The 21769-nt window shown below is 37.3% G+C and overlaps 1 protein-coding gene across 2 annotated transcripts in view; it reads left to right on the top strand.

Annotated features, from left to right (window-relative positions):
* Window positions 1–21319, top strand: part of Adad1 (adenosine deaminase domain containing 1) — a 32680-nt gene extending 11361 nt beyond the window's left edge. The window contains exons 7-12 of one of the 2 annotated variants that reach the window (XM_032896764.1): window positions 780–903; window positions 4023–4193; window positions 5728–5957; window positions 11543–11780; window positions 16841–16973; window positions 21166–21319. In XM_032896764.1, the coding sequence (XP_032752655.1) occupies window positions 780–903; window positions 4023–4193; window positions 5728–5957; window positions 11543–11780; window positions 16841–16973; window positions 21166–21279 (1010 nt within the window). In that variant the 3' untranslated portion in view covers window positions 21280–21319. The remainder of the gene's footprint in view (window positions 1–779; window positions 904–4022; window positions 4194–5727; window positions 5958–11542; window positions 11781–16840; window positions 16974–21165) is intronic. The other variant, XM_032896765.1, reaches the window with a different exon arrangement.
* Window positions 21320–21769: the final 450 nt, after the last annotated feature.

Genomic DNA, 21769 nt, shown 5'->3' with positions numbered 1-21769 from the left:
GAAGGTGATAGCAATATTCTAATGTCAATAAAAATCATCACTTAAAGTTCATATAGTAGAATAGTGACTCCCATGTTCACTGAAATTCTGGAAGGTGCTATGAAGTTGTATGAAGCATATGAGAGAGAATTAAAATGTTTTAGGAAATACAAGTGTGTATGAGGGCTGGTAAAGTCTGAGGCAAGCCACATGGACATTCCTGCAGTAATTCACGTGGGTCCCTAGACTGCATTACCTTGCTTCCTTGCCTAAGAAGCTAACTAGAAAATGGATGGATCTGGAAATTACTAAGTGAGCTGACACAGGCCCAAGAAGAAAATCACATTCTATCTCACATGCAGATTTTAACTTTTAGTGTTGGCATGTGTGTAAGTAAGTGGAGTGGATATAGGGTGTGAAGCTAGGTAGGAAACAAGAGTTAGTATTAAGGAGGGGGAGTAGGGGGGAAAGGATATATGTGATGGAAAAGCAGAAAGGAGCCCGCTGAGGTGGAAAGCTGTAAGGTAGAGGGACCTAAGGAGGAAAAGCAGAAGCAAATTCATTTGATAAACGCTATAATAAGTGAGGGGAAAAATATCTTTTGGCCTTGGCATTCCGTTCATGTAAACAGGCAGGCCTTGGAGCTCATCATTGATGTCAGTTCTGTACATATTCACATCATAAACGCAGGTACATGAATATGTCACAGGAATAAAAATGCAGTAGTTTTTAAATGAGCTTAGAGGTAGAACTTGAACATAGAGAGAGGGAGGTTAACTAACAACTCACTGCTCTTTCAGGGGGACATCATGAAGTTGTGGCTATAGGCACAGGGGAATACAACTACAGCCAGTGCATCAAGCCCAATGGAAGGGTGCTGCATGATACTCACGCAGTTGTCACTGCAAGAAGGTCTCTCCTTAGGTAAGGGAAAGGGTGTGCTAATGCCTTCATTACTAATGCTCTCAGACCTAAGCAACTACATAGAAACTCCCCTGTTTTCAAGTGGAACTTTACTCATAACAGAGCAAAGACTATCAATCTTTTATCCAAGTCATTTGAGATTTTTATGTTGTGGTAACATTGCCATGGTAATTGGTGTCTTGTGTAGGTTTTGGTGACTTCCTTGGGAACTAAGTTTCAAGAGCACTACAAGAGGGATCTGGTGAGATGACTCTGAGGTTGAGAGAACCGACTGCTCTTCTAGAGGTCCTGAGTTCAATTCCTAGATGGTGGCTCACAACCATCTAGTGAGATCTGGCATCCTCTTCTGGCATGTAGGCATAGATGCAGGCAGAATACTACATAAATAAATACTTTTTAAAAAGTCTTTAATCTTTTTTTTTTTTTTACAGTACAGTCATTGTCCCCCTCCTGGTCAGCCTTCTGACTGTCCTTCACCTCATACCTTCCTCAACCCCCAGACCTCTCCACTCCCTGGATCTCCAAGTCCCTTGAGGGTTAGGTGCATCTTATCTCACTGGGACCAGACCAAGCAGTCTTCTGCTGTATATGTGTCAGGGCTTCATATCAGCTGGTGTATGCTATCTGAGAGATCTCCAGGTCCAGGTTAGTTGAGACTACTGGTTAGTTGAGACTTCCTGCATGCGTCTCCCTCCTCCTCAGCCTCTTTCAGCTAATTCAACCACAGGGTTCCCCCAGCTGGCTTCTGTCTATTGGTTGGATGCAAGTGTCTCACATCTGACTCAGCTGCTTTTTGGGGCCTCTCAGAAGGCTCCTGTCTGTAAGCACACCATAGCATCAGTAATAGTGTCAGGCCTTGGATCCTCCCCTTGAGCTGAATCCCAATCTGAGCCTGTCACTGGACCTCCTTTTCCTCAGGCTCTTCTCCATTTTTGTCCCTGCAGTTCTTTTAGACAAACAATTCTGGGTCAGAGTTTTTGACTGTGGCATAGCAACCCCATCCCTCCACTTGATGCCCTGTCTTTCTCTTGGAGGTGGACTCTACAAGTTCCCTCTCCCCACCGTATGGCATTTCTCTAAGGTCTCTCCCTTTGAGTCCTGAGCATCTCTCACCTCCCAGGTCTCTGGTACATTCTAGAGGGTACCCCTAATTCCTACCTCCCGAGGTTGCCTGTTTCCATTCTTTCTGCTGGCCCTCAGGGCTTCAGTTCTGTTTCTCCCCAACCCCCAATGCCTGGTCATTTTCCCCTCTCCCTACCATCTCCCACCCAGGTCCCTCCCTCCCTTTGCCCCCCCCATGACTGCTTTCTTCTCTCTCCCAAGTGGGATTGAGGCGTCCTCACTTGGGTAACCCTTTGGCTGGTTAACTTTCAATTCTGAGGATTGTATCCTGGGTGTTCTGTAGTTTTGGGCTAATATCCACTTATTAGTGAGTACATACCATGCATGTCCTTTTGGGTCTGAGTTACCTCACTCGGGAATAAATCTTTTTTTAAAAAGGGCACTGTAAGATATTTTAAAGTTAGAAATATCACCTTTGAAAGATTAAAGTTATTGGAAAGTGTAACATTATGTTAACACAAACTTGATCTTATTTCACATCTAAATTAGATATACTTACCCAAAGATAGCACCAGAAAAGCACAGGTTTCCAGTTACAAATTCCTCCAATACTCTTCTATTACTCAACAGAGTATAAACAATGTATCCTTTGCTTTGTGACCCATTTGGGGTTAAATGATTATTCCACATATCCATATATCAGATATCCCTGAATTTACATTACAATTCATAACAGTAGCAAAATTACAGTTACGAAGTAGCAACAAAATAACTTTATGGTTGGGGGTCCTCATAACATGGGGAACTGTATTAAAGGGTTGCAGCCTTAGGAAGGTTGAGAACACTGCTGTAAACTGATAGACCAAAAGAGAAGGAAAAGGACTGAATTCAGATTCACAAGAGGAAAAAGTAGCAGGTGGTTCAAAAGATCAAGAGTGTTTATATATAAAACATGAGGAGTGGGACTTGAGTATTACCTCCTGTAATACACACTGACTTTTGGTTCTTCTAAACTATCAAACTTCTCACAGAATTGCCACTATAGCAAATATCCAGTCAAGGTGGAATAAGTGTCATCCTCCAGCTTGAGCAGTTGTCAGCATTCTGCTCCTCTTGTTTAATTCCTGTGTTCTCGTTGTTGCTGCTTTCTTTGCTGGAATATTTTAAAACAAATGTAGGTAGACCTGTTTTAGCTAAAAAATGCAATTAGGTATCTCTATTAAGGAAAGAATTATATAATGTTTAAAGTTATTAGAGTGCTGGGAAATGGGCAAGTGTGCTTGCTCTGCAAATGTGAGGACCTATTGGCACATCCCCAGAACTCGATCGAATACAGAGCTGAATATGGCTGCTTGTTCCTGTGACCCTAGCCTTAGGGAGTGGAGATGGCCAGATCCGGAAAGCTCGAGGACCTGCTAACCCAGCCTAAACTGCCTTGGCATGCACACACATGTACATACACCACACACATACAGTATTGTGGAAGCCCATAGGAGTTAACTCATTGTTGTCCACTTTTCCTTGATGCTGATGATATTATCTGACTTTCTTAATGCTACCTCTAAAGTGTGAAGTTTTTCTCATGCTTGGCATTGTTATTCACTTTGTACAACCCATAATGTTCCCTGTGCTCTATCTGTGCTCTTGGGTTTTTCTTCAACAGCACTAAGAATCAGTGTTAAGGTGGTGATAGTGATGGTAGCAAAGAGGAGGAACTTACTTTGATAGGAAAAGGGCAACAAATTGACTCTTCTGAACTATCTCAGGAGGAAAGAAGGAACCTGGAGAAATGGGTCCTTTGCAAGATCTGATAGAGTCTTGAATGTGGGTGTAGAATAGTAATAAAGCACCGATGCTTTCGTATGAGTTACAGGTCAGTCCCCAGTGAGGACTTCTTGAGGGACTTAATGTTTCACTAATTAAAGTTATAAGATTCTTATCAGTATCAAAGCTGTTGACATAAAGAGACATTGCTCAGGTTATACTTAGTTATATACTAATTAAGATACATCTGTATGAAGTTGTATTACTTAACGAAGTTACAACATTTATTTTAGGTACTTTTATAGACAGCTTCTGCTCTTCTATAGCAAAAATCCTGCTATGATGGAAAAGTCAATCTTTTGTACAGAGCCAGCTTCTAATCTACTTACTCTGAAACAGAACATCAACCTTTACCTCTACATGAACCAGCTGCCTAAAGGATCGGCCCAGATCAAGTCACAGTTGTAAGTATTCTGGAAGTTGTTTTTAAAAGACAGTAGGACGAGCACTGTATGTTCTGAATCCCTTTCTCAAGCAGGAAGAGTAAGCCCATGTGTATCCACATTCTCTGTAGCCTTGAGTTGTTACCTTTTGGCTCAGGACACAACAAGTCCACCAGCATCAGCACCTCCTTTCCACTCACGCTGATCTAGGACACTTTAAAAACATACTTGTGCTTCACCACTCTCTTTTCCTATTTTATTGAAAAATCTGCCTTGAAGATTTTACAAGCTTTAGGAAATTATGGATCTGTGCAATATTCATTTTCAAATTCAAGAGATTAAAAACTATTGTATGGTCAAATGCCATTGTTTTGATGAATACACATCAGGTAGAATGAACTTTAAACAGAACACATAGAAGAGTGAAAAAAAAAGAAAAGCCTACCCCAGTCTGACCATCTAGAAGTAACCATGGGCAATAGTTTTATAAAAATTCTAGGAATTGCTTTGAAAATAAGATCCATGTATAGAAAAATTCAAGAAAACTGGCTTTAGATTTTGACATTTTACCATAGGTGAATTTTGGAAAAAACTTTTTCCATTTAATCATTTTGTAGTTTTAAAACTTGTTTTTTTGTTTTTTTGGTTTTTTAGTTTTTTGTTTTTTTGTTTTTTTTTTTTTTTTTTTTTTTTTTGGTAGAAGAACCTAGTTCTCAAAGTACAAGAACAAGACTTTTCGTTGCTATTATTATGTTTTTTTGACCTAGGATCTCATGTAGCCCATACTAGGCTTGAACTCCATCTTAGTTAGGGTTTTATGGCTGTGAAGAGACACCATGACCATGGGTGCCTTATAGTTTGGGGCTGGCTTACAGCTCAGAGGCTTACTCCATGATCATCATTGTAGGAAGCACAGTAGTGTGCAGGCAGACATGAAACTGAAAGAACCAAGGCAGACGGAAGGAGACACTCTCTACACTGGGCAGAGCTTGAGAATTAGGAAACCTTTAAGTCCACCTACAGTGACACACTTCCTCCAACAAGGCAACACCTCCTAATAGTGCCAGTTCTCATGGGCCAAGTATATTTAGACCACAAGAATCTGATTTTATAGCCAAGGCTGATCCTAAGCTTTTTGGCAGGAATAAGGGAGTTGAGAAAGCATCTTACTATGTACCCCTGGCTGATGTTGAACTTGCTATGTATACAATCTGGTCTTGAACTCATAGAAATCTGTCTGCCTTTGTCTCCCAAGTGCTGGAGTTAAAGGCATGTACTACCACTAGACCTTACCATTCTATATTAGTGGCCATAAAGAATGTTGATAATAGGAAAATTACGCTGAAGCTTAGTGTGTTGGTAATTTGTTATGCATTAAGTTTTGGGGAGCTGATGAATCCATTCCTACTTTTTCTTTGTATTTACATCTGTTCATGTTATTGGAATTAAATGTGTATTGGCAAATTAAGCCTGGTAGAGAACAATTCTTGAGAACATGCACATTTTACTTTTAACAATTTTATTTTTCTTAAAGAAAACTTTTCTCTCTCTCTAGACGCCTTAATCCACATTCTATTTCTGCGTTTGAAGCTAATGAAGAACTGAGTCTCCATGTGGCTGTTGAAGGCAAAATTTATCTTACTGTTTACTGTTCTGCAGACGGGGTTAATAGAGTAAACAGTATGTCCTCAAGTGACAAGCTGACCAGATGGGAGGTGCTTGGTGTACAGGGAGCCCTGCTGAGTCACTTCATACAGCCAGTTTATATCAGCAGCATACTTGTTGGTGAGTTTATATCAGTTTATATCAGCAGCATACTTGTTGGTGAGTTTATATCAGTTTATATCAGCAGCATACTTGTTGGTGAGTTTATATCAGTTTATATCAGCAGCATACTTGTTGTTTATATCAGCAGCATACTTGTTGGTGAGTTGCACATTTCTGGATGTTTAGTAGGAGGGAAAACCACATTTGACCCACTAGTATATAACCAGCTTTTGCATACATGAGACTTTAAGTAAAAAGCACACATCATTGTTGACGTATTTTTTTTTACTGTTTTATTAGGTTTTTATCCCTCTACCTCCCTTCTAACACTTAACTCCACCCCAATCCCTTCCAACTCCCCAACACTAGGGAGGAGAGAAAGAAGGTTAGAGGGAGAAAGGGATGTATGTAGACTCTATACGCTACTTTCTGCTCATTAGGGGAATTGGGTTCCTTGTGAGAAGTCCAATCTTCATCTTCAGAATCTCCAGCAGTTCAGCAAAACAGCAACAAACCAGCAGCAGGGACCAGCAGCAGGGGCAGTGGCTACTACAGGCCCTCTCAAGGCTCTCTCAGAGTCCATCTTCTTCAGAGTCCCTAGAATTAAACTATCTGCAGCTGGCAAAAATGATGATGTGCACCCTGCTAGTGCACAAAGTAAACCATAATCTGTGAAGCAGCCTCTTATCCTACACCTGGAGTTAAAAACATGTTCAGGTAACATAAGAAACCACAACTCTCACTACACATCATTGCTTTGTTGAGATATTTGCTTTGTCATATCTAGAAATCACGATTATTTGACTTGTATAATCTTATAGGAGGCCAGGAATTAACATACTATTCACTTAGATTTATTGTCTTAAACTTACAGCTTCATTTACCTGATACTGAACCCCATCTCTTTATGGAAAAGATGCTTTTTTGAACCTTCTAAATCTAAAAGCTTATGCTGTATCTTCTCTAAGAAATTAAATGCCAATTTTCCCCTTCTTATCCTTACATAAATTTAATACATTATATAGATCCTTTTAATTGGTCAAATGAGTCTGGTTAACTGGAACACAACTGACAGATTATTAATTTCTTAGAAGGTGCTGTTGAATTTTGATTTTTTTATGAATGGCTTTCCAGATACTATCTCATTGGAAAACAGTTTAGGAATTTTCTTCTTTTAAGTTAATATACAAAGAATGGAATTCGTTGTGGCATTTTCATGTACACATGTCATTATAATTATTTCTGTAGGTTTTTTCTTTTATGTATTATTCAGCACACGTAATAATGGGAATCATGGCATTTATGTGCACATATGTCTTGGTATTGTGCTCATATTCATGACCTGTTAATCAGTAACTGCTTTCCCCTTTTCTCCTTTCCCCTTCATTTGTCTCTGTTGACTTTCTTGGTGTGTGTGTTTTTGTATGTATACCATATGTGTATGTACATATACACACATGCATGAAAATTTAAACTCTTCATATGAGAAAAACATTGCTAAAACCACATTGTGTTTGTATATTGAATTTCCTTCTCCCATTCATCCATCGAAGGGCACCTAGGCAGGTTTCATGTCTTGGGTATTATGCTTACTGCTGTAATAAATGTGTGTGTGTGAACTTAAGTCTGGGACACTTAGATTTCTTTGGGTATATACCTAGAATACTACAACTAAATCATTTGGCAATAACAGTTTTAGTGTTAGGGGTTTTTTTTGTTTTTTTTTTTGTAACCTCCATCCTGGCTTTCATAGTGACTACATTCCTGCCAGCAATTTATTTTGTGTTGTTCTCTTTCTCAGCATCCTCACCAGTATGTGTTGTCATTTGTTTCTTTGATGTTAGTCATCCTGACTGGGGTGAGATGGAATCTCAACCTGATTTGGTTTGCACTTGTCTGAGGGCTATAAATGTTAAACATTTTGTGTATTTGTTGGCCATTTGTATTTCTTTTGAGAGTTATTTAGTTTATCTGCTCATTTATTGCTTGGATGATTCAGGGAGATTTTCATGTAAAATTTTTGATTATTTTTAAATTTTTTATTTTAAATTTTATTCTTTTTTCATATATTACATTTTGACTGCAGTTTCCCCTTCTTCCTCTACCCCCTAATCTCTTCTCTCCACTTCCCTACCCTCCAGATACACCCCATCTGTGTCTCCCCAGGAGAGAGCAGGCCTCCTAAGGACATGAACTAAGTAACAAGCTACAATAGACTAGGCACACACCACCATGATCATCAAGGATGCACAAGGCACCCAGCAGGCAGAAAAGGGTCCCACAGGCAGGTGAAAGAGGCACAGACAGTCCTGACTCAAACTTATTATTCCCAGAAGAGCACCAAGCTACAGAAACATAACATATGTATAGAGGACCATATTCTTACGGTGTCCCTGACCTTTCTGGCTCCTCCAATCCTCCCCAACCACCACCACCACCAAGACTGTCCGAGATACACCTAAGGTTTTCTGCTGGACTCCATCTGCCCCCGTCAGTTGTTGCACATACTCCCTGCACGCTGGAGGTTCTGTGCCTGGGTTGGCACCATTGCTCCATTTCAGGCCCTGCCTGGTTAGAGAAGACTGCTGACTCATGTTCCGTGTCCCCCATTACTAGGAGTTTTTGATAGGTTTAAAATAGTGAGTATTCTTTTATATTCCAGATAATAATCTCCTGTGTAGTATGTAGTTGATAAATATTTTCCTGCTTGGTATTTAAAAAAGCTTTTATTGAGAAAAAGTTTTTTTGTACAATATATTTTGATCATGTTTTTCCCCTCCCCCAGTTCTTTCCAGATTCTCCCCAGCTCCCTACCCACCCAACTTTATGTTCTTTCTCTCTGAATAACTAAAATGTTTTAAGAAATCCTATAAAAGCACACACATACAAATATGAATAAACAAAAGGCCAATAAGACAAAAACTACTAAAACAAACCAATATAAATTTGGCCTATCCATGGATATGGAGGTCTTCCCATATTCTGTCTTTCTTAATTTCTTTGTTTTCATTGTAAAGGTATTTCATTTGCTTGGATAGATTTATTTCTAAATACTTTTTAAAAAATGTATTGTGAGTGGGATTCTTTTCCTGATTTCTTTCTCTGCAAGTTTGTTTTTAGTATATAGAAATACTAGTGTTTTTTTTAAATGTTGATTTAGTAACATTTTTTTAAATGTTGAGAAGTGCTTATCAAATTTAAGTTTTATGATATATTATTTAGAGTATTTTAAAATTTGTTGATTTATTTATTTTATACTCATGAGTTTTTGCCAGTATATATGTATGTATCATGGACATTCTTGGTGCCTATAGAGACCAGGGTATCAGATCCCCTAGCATTGAGTTTCAGATTTTTTGAGCCATGTGGACTGAGAACCAAACTGGGTCTTCTATAAGAGCAAAAAGTGCACTTAAATGTTGAGACAACTTTCTGGTTCTATTTACAGTTTTTTAAAATTTTATTTATAGAAACATGTTGATTGGAAAAAGGTATTTTGACTTTTCTTCATTTATTTTCTTACACCTTCAAATTCTAGCTACAATTTCTGTACTATATTGAATAAGTGTGTATAGATGGACATTCTTGTTTCATTGCTAACTATAGAGGAAACACTTTAAGGGTTTCCTTAGTTAGTATAATGTTAGCTGTACATCTGTCAAATAGTTCATGTTTCTTCTATCCTGATTTCTCAGGGCTTTACTCATGAAGAGATACAAAACTTTGTTAAAGTTTTTTTTTCTGCTCCTGTTGAGATTATCGTATGGTTTCTATCACTGAGTCTATTTATGTTCTGTATTACAAACTATTCATTATATATGCTAAAATATCCAGTTTTAAATGCCTGGAGTGAGACCACCTCAACATGAGGCATATTCTTCTTCATGCGTGATTGAATTTGTTTTGCAAATATGTCTTTGAGAATTTTTGTATCTGTGTTCTTTGAGGCAACCAGTATATAGTGTTGTTGTGTCCTTGTCTGTTCTTTAATATCATAGAATGAGCTTGGTAGTGTTTCATATCTTTCTATTTTATAGACTAGTTAGTGTTAGTTCATAAAAGATCTAGTAGAATTCTATAGTGACTCCATCCAGTCCTGGGCTTTCTTCAAATGGTTTAAATTTATTGCTCACTACAGATCCATATACCATGTTTCTTCTTGCTATTCTTGACTGAATTTCAGGAGGTTATATATGTCCAGGAGCTTCCCATTTCTTTCACAATTCCCAGCATTTAGGAATCTAGGTTTTCAGAGTATTCTCTAATGAGTTTGGTTTCATTTCTTAATTATATTAATTTGAGTACTTTGATTACTTTGATGAAGAGTTTATTGATCTAGTTTATATTTTCAAAAAATCTACTCTTTGTATTGATTCTTTGTATTTTTTTTTATTTCATGTCATTGGTTTAGGATTTCTTTGTCTGTTGCTTTTGGTTTTGGCTTGTTTTTGTTTTTCTAAGACCTTTAGAGACATGGTTAAGTTTCTTAGTTGAGATCTCTCAGATTTCTTTGTTTGTGACAGGGTCTTATGTAGACTAGGCTTATATCAAACCCACTTTGTAACTGAGACTAGCCTTGAAATCCTGATGTCCCTGCATCTGCTCTTCAAATGCTAGGATCACAGACATGTGACACCGCACCCAGCTTTTCCATATGTGTATGTTCAACTTCATAATGCATATTGTAAAACAGAAGATGGATATTTGTTTTGCTAATATTAGCTTTATTTTAAATGTAGAGGAAATAAATTAACTTGATTTGTAATTTAAAAAGTGTAGCAAAAAGTCTCTCTCTTACTGCAGTCCCTAAGCACCCATTTTACTTCTGTGAAAGGATATATTGTTGTTAGTTTCTTATTTTTTCTTTGGATAATTGAGTTGTGCTTTATTGAAATCAGTGAACATACTCTTTTTTGTATTTTATACTTTAGATACACAGATACCAACAGGAACATCCGATTTATACTTTTCTACAACTGTTTTTCTTATTTAAAAAGGATCTTGGAAAGATTTACATATGTCTATGTAAATAACTTCTTTATTAACCCTTTTTGCTTTATCATACAGAAGTATATTATAACTTATTTAGCCAGGTATCAGTTGATGACATTTCTCAATTGTATCTAATCATTTGCAGTTACTAAAATGTTATTGTGAATGACCTTTTCATACTTAATATTTACAATATACACAATATACAAATATTTGTATTGTAATACAAAGTCCTGCAAGTAACATTGCAAGTCAAAGATGTGCAGTTCTGTAAAATATTCCACAGAATCCCTAGTGCACCTCCCCACTTGTGGGCCAGTGCTCTTAATCCTGATCCATTTCCCCAGCTGCTGGTTCTTTGCTTTTATTTACTAGTATTACTTCATTATTTCCTTTTTGAGCCTTTTTAAATGAAAATGTTGTGATTGTACTGATTTGGTAAAATATATGGAAATAGCTGCTAAGAGGACAGATGTGGAATAGAGAAAAATTAAAGAAGTGAGCTTTAGATTTTTACAGTTAACCATTCCCTTTTTTTATTTGTTTGTTTGTTTGTTTAACATAACCTTTTGATCTTAAATTCCTGAGTGTATTTTGTTTTTTCTTTCTAGGTGATGGGAATTGCAATGACACAAGAGGCTTAGAAATCGCAATAAACCAACGTGTTGATGATGCACTCACTTCAAAACTGCCCATGTTTTACTTGGTCAACAGACCTCATATTAGCTTAGTGCCCACTGCATATCCTCTGCAAATAAACTTGGACCATAAATCACTCAGTTTGAATTGGGCACAAGGGGACAATTCTCTGGAGATTGTGGATGGCCTAAGTGGGAAGATCACTGAAAGGTTAGAATTACTACTTTCTCTAATACATACATACATACATACCTACAGCAAAAAAAAGGTATTTTATTGAAATATTGAAATACAAAACAATTTTGTATATTATTTATTTAATTCTCAACAATTTTTATTGAGTGTGGCCAGTTACTGACATCATATTCATTATAAATTCCTTTTGGGGTAAATAAGAGGTTAGAGCAGTTATATTTTAAGTGATAAAACCAGTGTACAAACCCACGGACTTTGTCTCTGGACCCTGTGTTTGTTAAAAACATCATCTTGTATGAGAATCATAGAATTTGTTCTACTAAATTTGAATTTCTTGATCTGAGATTAGGAATCTGTATTTTTCACATTCTATCCCAAATATTATGAACATGTAAGTCTAAGAACATCTATAATGATAGCCATGTAAGTTGCATGTGATTTTCCAGTATTTTTCTGAGTCATCCCTATAGTAAGACTTACAAACTGAAATTCTAATTTAGATGTTTTATTTCCAAAGGAATTATTTTTAAACATAATATTCTATACGTTTTAAATATTTCTTTGTACTATTACCACAATTTATTATTGAATAAAAATAAAAACTTCTAGTAGTGTGTATATACATTTTAAATGAGCAGTGATGTTAAAAGCTTAACACACAGGGGAGGAGAAGCCATTTTTCTTCAGGCCTATAGCTATGGTAAGTTATCTAGGGTCCAGTAAAAACCCTAAACCCACGCACACACATATAGTTCCAGGTAACCCAGTTTTCTTTTAGTGTGCTCCCACACACACCCAAGTTTACATGCTTTCAATATCTTCCTTGTAGAAGGACATTTAATCAAGACCAGTACAACTATTTCTTGGCATGAATATCATCAAGCATAATACTCTTGGGATGATATGCAAGATAAAGTCAAGAATAATATAGACTACCACAATTAATACATTGTCTGTGCTTTGGATTATAAATAGGCTCAACTTACACATTTGACTATATTAAAGATACTTTAAAATTCAGGAAATAATGGCATGACAAAATGGAATAAATAAAAATGAAATTAGTATATTTTTTATTATGACCAAGGATCTGCAAATAATAAAAATAAAGTAGTGGATATGTCTGACTATTAGGCTATGTGAATTTTAGTCTCAGAGAGTCTTTATAAAACAAAGAAAGCCCAATCCAGTGGTGCTGACCCTGGCACCAGAGAGGAAAAGACAGAGAGGGTCTCTAGGTTCAGACCACCCTTGGCTTCTTAATAAAAGATACTTGGTTTGTTGTTGTTGTTCTTGTTGTTGTTGTTGTTACCGTATTTTTAGATAGTCAAGTTCTATGGACTCTGTCAAAAGAAAAAAAATTAAAGTCAGAGTCTCACTCTTCAACCCTTGCTAGCCTCAGCCATCCTCTGTTTTCATAGAGTGCTGAGGTCGATGCATGTGCCACCATACCCAGCCCCAGAAAGTCTCAGTGTTTGGTTGTTACTGAGTGTTTAGCTTTAGATCTTTCAGTTTCCTGGCTGCTGTAAATGCAGAGTAGGCATGTGTCTGTGGGAAAGGACGTCAAGTCACTAGGTATGTGTATGCCCAGGAATGGTAGAGCTGCTACAGGTTTATTTTTTGTTTTTGTTTTTTGAGGATTTTCCATACTGATTTCCAGAGTTAGTAAGCGTTCCTCTTTGTCTATGACTTCTCCTGCATTGGTTGTCAGTCACTGTATTTTAGCCACCCTGACAGGAGTGTGATGAAATTTCCGTTGTCTTCGTTTTCTAAGACACTTGCTATCTGCTAAGTGTGAATAACACTTTTTGAGGTATTTCTTAGCCACTTTTATTTATTATTCACAGAGCCCATTATTAAGTGGGATCATTTCCTTGATTCTTGTTTTGTTGTTGTGTTGGTTTGATTTTTTTGGTTTTTGTTTTGTATTTGAGTTTTGTGTATTCTGTATATTAATTCTGTGTCAGATTTATAGCTCAAAAAGAGTCTCTCCCATTCTGTGGGTTTCTCCATTACTTGCTTGTTTCCTTATTTGTACAAAAGCTACTTAAGAGTTATGAAGTCCTACTTCTCAGTTGTTCACTGATTTTTTTTCTTTTTTTGGCAAATGGAGTATTATTAGAAAAATTATTTTCTACACGTCTGTCTTCATGAGGGTTTCTATTTATGGGAGGAGCTGTCATCATGATGAAGCCAACTCTTATAAAGGCAAACATTTATTTGGGGCTGGCTTACAGGTTTAGAGATTCAGTCCATTATCCTCAAGGCAGTAACATGGCAGCGTGCAGGTAGACATGGTGCTGGAGAAGGAGCTGAGAGTTCTACATCTTGTTCCAAAGCCAAACAGGAGAAGACTGTCATCCTCAGGTAGCTAGGAGGACGCTCAAGTGACACGCTTCCTCCAACAAGGCCACTCCCTGGGCTAAGCTTATTTAGACCACCACATATCCTGTATCTTATAATGTACTGCCTATGTTTTCTTCTAGGAGCTTTAGTGTTTCAGGTTTTAAATTGAGATCTTTGATCCACCTGAGTCTCATTTTTGTGCTAAGTGATTAAATTCTAATTTCATTGTTCTGTATGTGGACATCTCATTTTCCCAGCACCATTTGTTAAAGAAGCTTTCCTTTTGTCAATGTGTTTTGCCTCTCTGTCAAATATCAGGTGGCTGTCACACACATACAACTAATAATAATAATGATGATAATAATGAGAAGAGGCTGTCAGCTTTATATGGTGACATGGGAGAGGCTAGAGGGAAGGAAAGGGGTTTTATTTAAATTAAAAACATTTTAAAAAAGAAGCAAGCAGAAAGAAACAAAAGAACTGAGGTTATGAGGAAGAAGTAGGAAAGAAAGAAAAGGAAAGGAAAAAGGAAAGGGAAAGGGAAGGGAAAGGAAAAAGAAAGGAAGAAAGAGAAAAATACCTAAGTGCTGGAAAGATGGCGTAATGGTTAAAAGTCACTGCTGATACTGCAGAGGGCAGAAGTTCCCAGCACCCACATGGGGTGGATCATAGCCACCTGTAACTCCAGATCCAGGGGATTTGACTCCCTTATCTGGATTCTAAGGATACTTAACATGCATGAGTGCATATTTTCATATACACAGGCACACACATGAATAAAAATTTAAAAGCATCCATCGTGTGTGTGTGTGTGTGTGTGTGTGTGTGTGTGTGTGTGTGTGTGTGTGTAGACTTGCTAAGTAGCTAGTCTCAGGTTTTTTGGTTTGGTTTGGTTTGGTTTGGTTTCGTTTTTCAAGACAGGGTCTCTGTGTAGCCCTGGCAGTCCTGTAACTCACTCTGTAGTCCAGGCTGGCCTAGAACTCAAGGAACCACCTGCCTCTACTTCCCAAGTTCTGTGATTAAAGGTGTACACCACCATGCCCAGCTAGTCTCAGTTTTTCAGTTATCTTGTCTCAGCTTGCTAAGTATTAGGGTTATGAGTGTGATCTACCCATGTGTGTCATAAATGCACCAACCTTACATGAAGCAGATGCATATTGAAACATTACTTCTTCCCCAATGTACATACAAAACTTACAAGGAAAGCTTTGCAATAATCACTACAACAAAAACTCTAGAAGCATTTAAAAGCAGATGACGTATACAGCAGTACTAATTGACGTTTTCCTAGAATGTAAGAGTGGCAGCAGAGGTGACACCAGCTTATAAATTCCTGTTCCTGATCACCATTCATTCATGTCGTCCTTCCAGTAGAGCACATAAGAAAGGTCTGCTGTGGAGTAAAAGTGAAAAGGAGAACAGTAGATGAAGTGCTTCAGGATAAAACGTAGCTTTATTGACTCGAAATAACTCCCACGCGCCAGGATGACTGTTCATTGTTACTGCCATTGCCAACATCAGTGTGCTGGGCTAGAGAAAGTGAGAGACAACCTGTGGGAGAAAGGAGGCAAAACTGCCACTGGTAGGGGGATTTTGAATGTCAAATCTAGCACCTCACAAACACCAGGCACATGTTCCTCTTCTGTGTTCCCCAGTTCTGCTGAAAAGTCCAGACATTTTATAGAAAACCTACCAACAGTATCACAGTAGGAAATGAATATAGAAATCAGTAGATTTCATATACATGACTGCATGCTAACATTTGCTACATAAAAACTACCTCAAAATTGAGTGATTTAAAGCATCAATATATTGTTACTTCTCAATACATGTTTAGATCAGCTGAATGTTTCTTCTGAATCATTTTTGAACTACCTTAGACACCTGGAGTCAGGTGTTAGTCAAAGAAAACGTCACTTTGGTTGATCTCACAAGGAATAGTTGTTCTCTGCCCTTTAGTAGGTTAATCCCAAAACAGTTGCCTGAATGTGGAGGAGTCTGAAGAGAAGGAAACAGGGTTACCCTGAAACCTAGGCTCCGAACTGGCACATTTTCTCCTTGTTCACCATAACAAATCATAAGGCTAGCACAAATTCAAGGGGATGCATGCTTCTGAAAAACTACATGGATACCAGAAGAATGGAAAGTTTGAATCATCTGTCACAAGAACAGCCAATAAATTATTACGGGGAAAAAGTTACTCAGTAGAAAGGTTTGTGATCTGGAACCCAGTTTTATTAGAATAGACAATGCATATATGTGCGTGCACACACACATACATATATGGATGGTTATAAAGAATGTTTTCTCAATTAAAGTTTGCTTGCAGAGGATGCAGTGTACAGTTTCAGATTTGATCCATGTGTCCCTCTGTCACCTATTGCTCTAGTTACAACTCAGTGGTTGTCATCACTTCAGAGGGCGTTTCCATGCCACCTTTCAGGCAAGCATGGGAGAATCACTGCTTCAGTTTGAATCACCATAGTTTAGTGTTACTTCAAATAATAAAAATATTCAAATACATTGTGTTTTAACTTTTGGTGTAGTACAATAACAAGTTAAATTAGCTCTGACAGCAGTACACAGAATGCTTCATATCTAAAAGTTTCTCTACATGTATTTTTCTCCCTAATTTGGACTCATAAATATTTATGGACTATTAATCCTTACAGTTGCCAACACAAGTCATTAACTATGTTTACTCTGTGTTCCATTCCTTTCAACTTTAGTTCTCCATTTAAAAGTGGTTTATCAATGGCAAGTCGGCTTTGTAAGGCTGCAATGTTAAGTCGATTTAATCTGCTTGCCAAGGAAGCAAAAACAGATGATTTACTTGAAGCTCGGACATACCATGCAGCTAAGGTAAGGTGATCATAAAAGTACAGATAAAAATGATAATTAAATACATGAGACAGCAAACATTTATTAAACAGCTCTGAGTATAACACATTACAGTACTTATTTTGCATAACAACTTTTTCTTATCCACAGAGAAACAAATGTAATAAAGCTATTTTCTCTGCATCACATTATTAACTATATAATGTTAAGTCTTACAATAATTGCTTACATTGCTCATGATAAGTTAAATTCCAGGCCCTAATTTGAATATGATGTAACAAATAATACAGAGTTTTTTGTCTTTCTAAACAGAATGTTGGGGACAGGAGGGTTACATTGCTTGTACGTTCAAGGCAAGCACGACAGCACTGAACTAAAGTCATAGTAGATTTTATTTATTAAGCTTTAATTTGATATGGCTTACATATTCATACATCCATTTTATCATTAGTGTTTTGATTTTCCTGATTTTAATAATACAGTGTTATATGAAAGTCTTTTTAATTTTGCCAGCACTGGAATAACCAAACAATACTTTTGAGCTATGAAGCAGTCATATTAACTATGGGCCTGTATATGTACTCCCACTTATAGCCATATCAATTACAAGCCTATGTAGATATTCCCGCATATACTTCTGTCAGTCAGAGTCCTATGTTTGCATACCCACAGATAGTTAAGTCAACTACAATCCTGTGTATACCCACATAGAGTTATATCAGCTACAAGCCTGTGTACATATTCCCACATACAGTCATACCAGCTACAAGCCTTTGTACATACACCTTCCTAAAACCACATATAAGCTTCTCTGGGTCCTTGCTGTTTTCAGTGATGTAAAGAGGCTATAGGTGTTTTTGTAAAAACAGTATGAAAACAGAACTAGTCAAAAGCACCCTTTCATAACTCTGGAAAAGAATTAAAGTTAGGGAAATAATATCAAAATTATATTTTCTTGAAAAGGTTCTAGGACTTTAAATAAGAATAACAAGTTTATGTTCTTGCCTGGAGCTGTTCTTCTCTTGTCTTCATCTCTCTAGTTCAAATGATTTGAATCATAGGTAGTGTAGTTAGCAGAATTAAGACTCCACTAAAGTCATAGATTTTCTGCCAGAGGCTATAGGCTTGATATGGGGCAGAGGATAACAGTTTGTAGGGTCTTTCTTTTCAGCTTAAGGTGCCAAACCTGGTGGAAAATGAATAGGAAAAGCTGGTAAATCCCCTGGCTCAAGTTGGAGTCCTTGTTGGAGGCAAGTGGTAAATCTGTTTACCAAGATGATATGGGAAAACGAAAAGACTGAAATCAATTTGAAATTCTCTTTGTTCTCTGGCTGATAGGAAAACTAGAATCATGTACAAGATAAGCTCAAAAAAATTAGACAGTGAACAAAAGCCAAAGGATACTTAAGGTATAGATACATTGGTTAAATACATCCACTTGTACACGCAAGTTTGCCAGAAGATAGAAGGCCTATGGGTCTCATATGTTTGAGTACAGTGTCTGCTGTTAATAATATCGTTTATCTCTTAAGTTATATAGGTACAAGGTTACCTATAACTGGGATGCTAGGCCTACTGTAAAAACAAAAGGGAAAACTGAGGATGAGAGGATAGCATAGCAGTTGAACCTCCCATGAAGACAGATCTCAGTGAAAGCAGGAGAACTTTACAGTAACAACATAAACATCAGAAATATATGTTCTCGCCACTGTGGCATTAAAATATCAATTAACAGGAGAATGAAATGTGGTAAATTGTTATATATTTAGAAATGTTTTCATTTCTGAATTACCAATGGTTCATAGGAACTAAAAAACTTAGAGTGAGTTAAAAAGCATAATACATTGAAATTAATGGGTGTTTAAAGAAGTATGGAAATTGTATAGCTTTAAATGCTTATATTACAAAAGAATCCTAAAATTATTTAAGCTTCCAACTCAAGAAACTGGTTAAAATCAGGGGCATAAATATAAGTAAAATGGGATAAATAATATGTATCAGAGTGGAAATCAATGAAATTTGAAACAAAAATTAATAAAAAAATAAATGAAATCTAAAGTTGGTTCATTAAGAGTTAGAATTTGATCTTTTAGTGAGTAAGGGAATACAAGGGAAAACAAATTATCAAAAGCTGGAATAAAGGGTCATCACTACAGACCCCAAGCACTTCCAACAACTATTTGTTTTTAATTGGATATTTTCTTTATTTACATTCAAATGTTATCCTCTTTCCTAGTTTCCCTTCCAGAAAACCCCTATACTATTCCCCCTCCCCCTGCTTCTATGACTGCTCCCTTACCCATCCATTGCCACCTGCCTCCCTACTCTGGCATTCGCCTACACTGGGCAGTCCTTCTTAGAAAGAGGAACAAAACACTCACAGGAGGAAAAATTGTGGAACAGAGACTGAAGGAAAGGCCATCCAGAGACTGCTCTACCTAGGGATCCATCCCATATGCAGTCACCAAACCCAGTCACTATTGCTGATGCCAAGAAGTGCATGCTGACAGGAGCCTGATACAGCTGTCTCCTGAGAGGCTCTGCCAGAGCCTGACAGATGCAGAGGTGAATGCTCACAGCCAACCATTGGACTGAGAACAGGGTCCCCATTGGAGGAATTAGAGAAAGGACTGAAGTAGTCGAAGGGATTTGTAACCTCATAAGAAGAACAACAATATCAACCAACCAGATCCCCCAGAGCTTACAGGGACTAAACCGTCAACCAAAGAGTACACATGGAGGAACCCATGACTCCAACCACATTGTAGCAGAGGATGGCTCTGTCAGACATCAATGGGAGGAGAGGCCCTTGGTCCAACAACTGTTTGTTAACAAGTTAGATGAAACAGACATGCTATTAGACAAACAAAGAATGTCAAAATATGACAATAAATAGATATGCAATTAGAATATCAAATAGAGAAGTTATGAATTGTTACCAAGTTCTTTTCCCATAGAAAATACCAGATGCTAAATTTTATCATATATAACAGAATTATTATATAAATCCTACAAAATCACTTTCAAATATAGAGATTTTCCTGTTTGATTTACAAGACCAGTATCTTGATGCCCAAACTAACAAAAGCATCACAAAACAATCAAGGTATTCTTTAAAACTTTAAGCCAGGCATGAACTTCTCTGTAAGTCATAGTTATACTTCTTCAGGTGGAGCTGGTTACTCTACACTGAGCAATGTGGAATGCAGTCACATTGTCAGTGCTCTGAGCCAGGGCTATGGGATTTCTTCAGCTCTTCTTCAGCACTTGCTGCTGTACTTCACACTTTGATGGAGTCTGGCTCTTTACCTAAACCTAGTGAACAACTGTAGTCCAGAAGATGCCCCACACCAGGTACTATTGATGGTTTGGATGGATGAGGCCTCATGTATTATAGTGAGACTGAAAATGGTACAGCCACTTTTGAAAAACAATTTGGCTTGCCCCCTTCCCCCTCCTGCTTCCCCCCCTGCCCCGCAAAAGTAAGCATACTTGCCGTGTGACTCCGCAGTACCACTGGCATTTGTAGGAAACAAACTTACATGAATGTTTATAACAGCATCTCCCTAACAGTAAAAACTGGAAACAGTGCAATTTCATAAGCTGGTGAATGGACAGAGGCGATAGATTCATACTGTGTTGTTAACCGACATTGAAAACCAAGCCTGGCATGTGAAATAGCATAGGTTGGAAAATATTATGCTAGCCTGACATAGCAGAGTGCTTACTCACTAATTACTTACTTGAAACTTCCAGAAAACTAAATCTTGAGACCAAAAAATATGTAGCTGCCAGGGGCTAGGGCCAAAGGTAGAGGTAGAGACTGACTGCAGGCCTGCAGGAGGCAGAATGGAAGATGCAGAGGCAGTAGAGTGGCATTACCACTGGACAGAGTAACATTTGCACATCCCAATAACTTTAACAGCGATCACAGTGGGTAAGTTTTATAGTTAACTATATTTTAGTAAAGGTAGCTTTGCAAAGGTATATCGATACTTTTATATGTTTCTTTACATTTTTCTGTTATGAATTTATTTAATCTTAATGTTAAACAACAAGCAAAATTGCCTGCTTAAGCATATCTGGAAAGAACTGTTTTAAATTAGCATAGGAGTTCAGAGGTCTTTCATGAGTTTTTTTAAATTTAAAGTTCATCAATGTGAAGTTATTTACTTTGTAGGCCAATTTGATGCAATCAACTTTCTCTCTCTAGTGTCTGTCTGGACCCTATCAAGAAGCTAAGGCATTACTGAAGGCCTACTTGCAGCAGCATGGCTATGGCTCCTGGATTGTGAAGTCTCCCTGTATAGAGCAATTTAGTATGTGAATTAGACAACACGTTGTCAAATTAAAAACCTTTTATTTTTGGTGTGTTTGAGTGGTAAAAATGTTTTAAAACATAGAGACTTTAGCCCTCACAGTGGAATTTTTGCAACAGCAATGCCCAGGTGTTGCTAAAAATGTGTAAATACCCATGACACCTTGCATTGAGACATTATGCTCCTTTGCCTGTTATAAAAAGAATTACCTAATTAAACATGTAGACATTTCCATTTATTTTTGTAGACACAAAGCAATTATAGTTCTTATGCAGTTTAAGAAACCTTTTAATGGGCTTAAAAGATAATTCATATATCTTGGTCTTTACTTTAAATTTATCTATAAGATGTAATATCCAACATTGTATCTGATATCCCACTGTAGGTTTTTATAATTAAAAGTGAAAGTCAAGAATAAAAATAATACTAACTTAACTGATTTAGCAGGCATTCGGGTGTGTGATCCGTGCCACTCACCCTGCTTGGTGATAGAAAATC

Source organism: Rattus rattus, chromosome 3 (genome assembly GCF_011064425.1).
Source record: "Rattus rattus isolate New Zealand chromosome 3, Rrattus_CSIRO_v1, whole genome shotgun sequence".
In the NCBI taxonomy this organism is placed as follows: Eukaryota; Metazoa; Chordata; class Mammalia; order Rodentia; family Muridae; genus Rattus; species Rattus rattus.
This window is presented reverse-complemented; position numbering and strand designations above follow the sequence as displayed.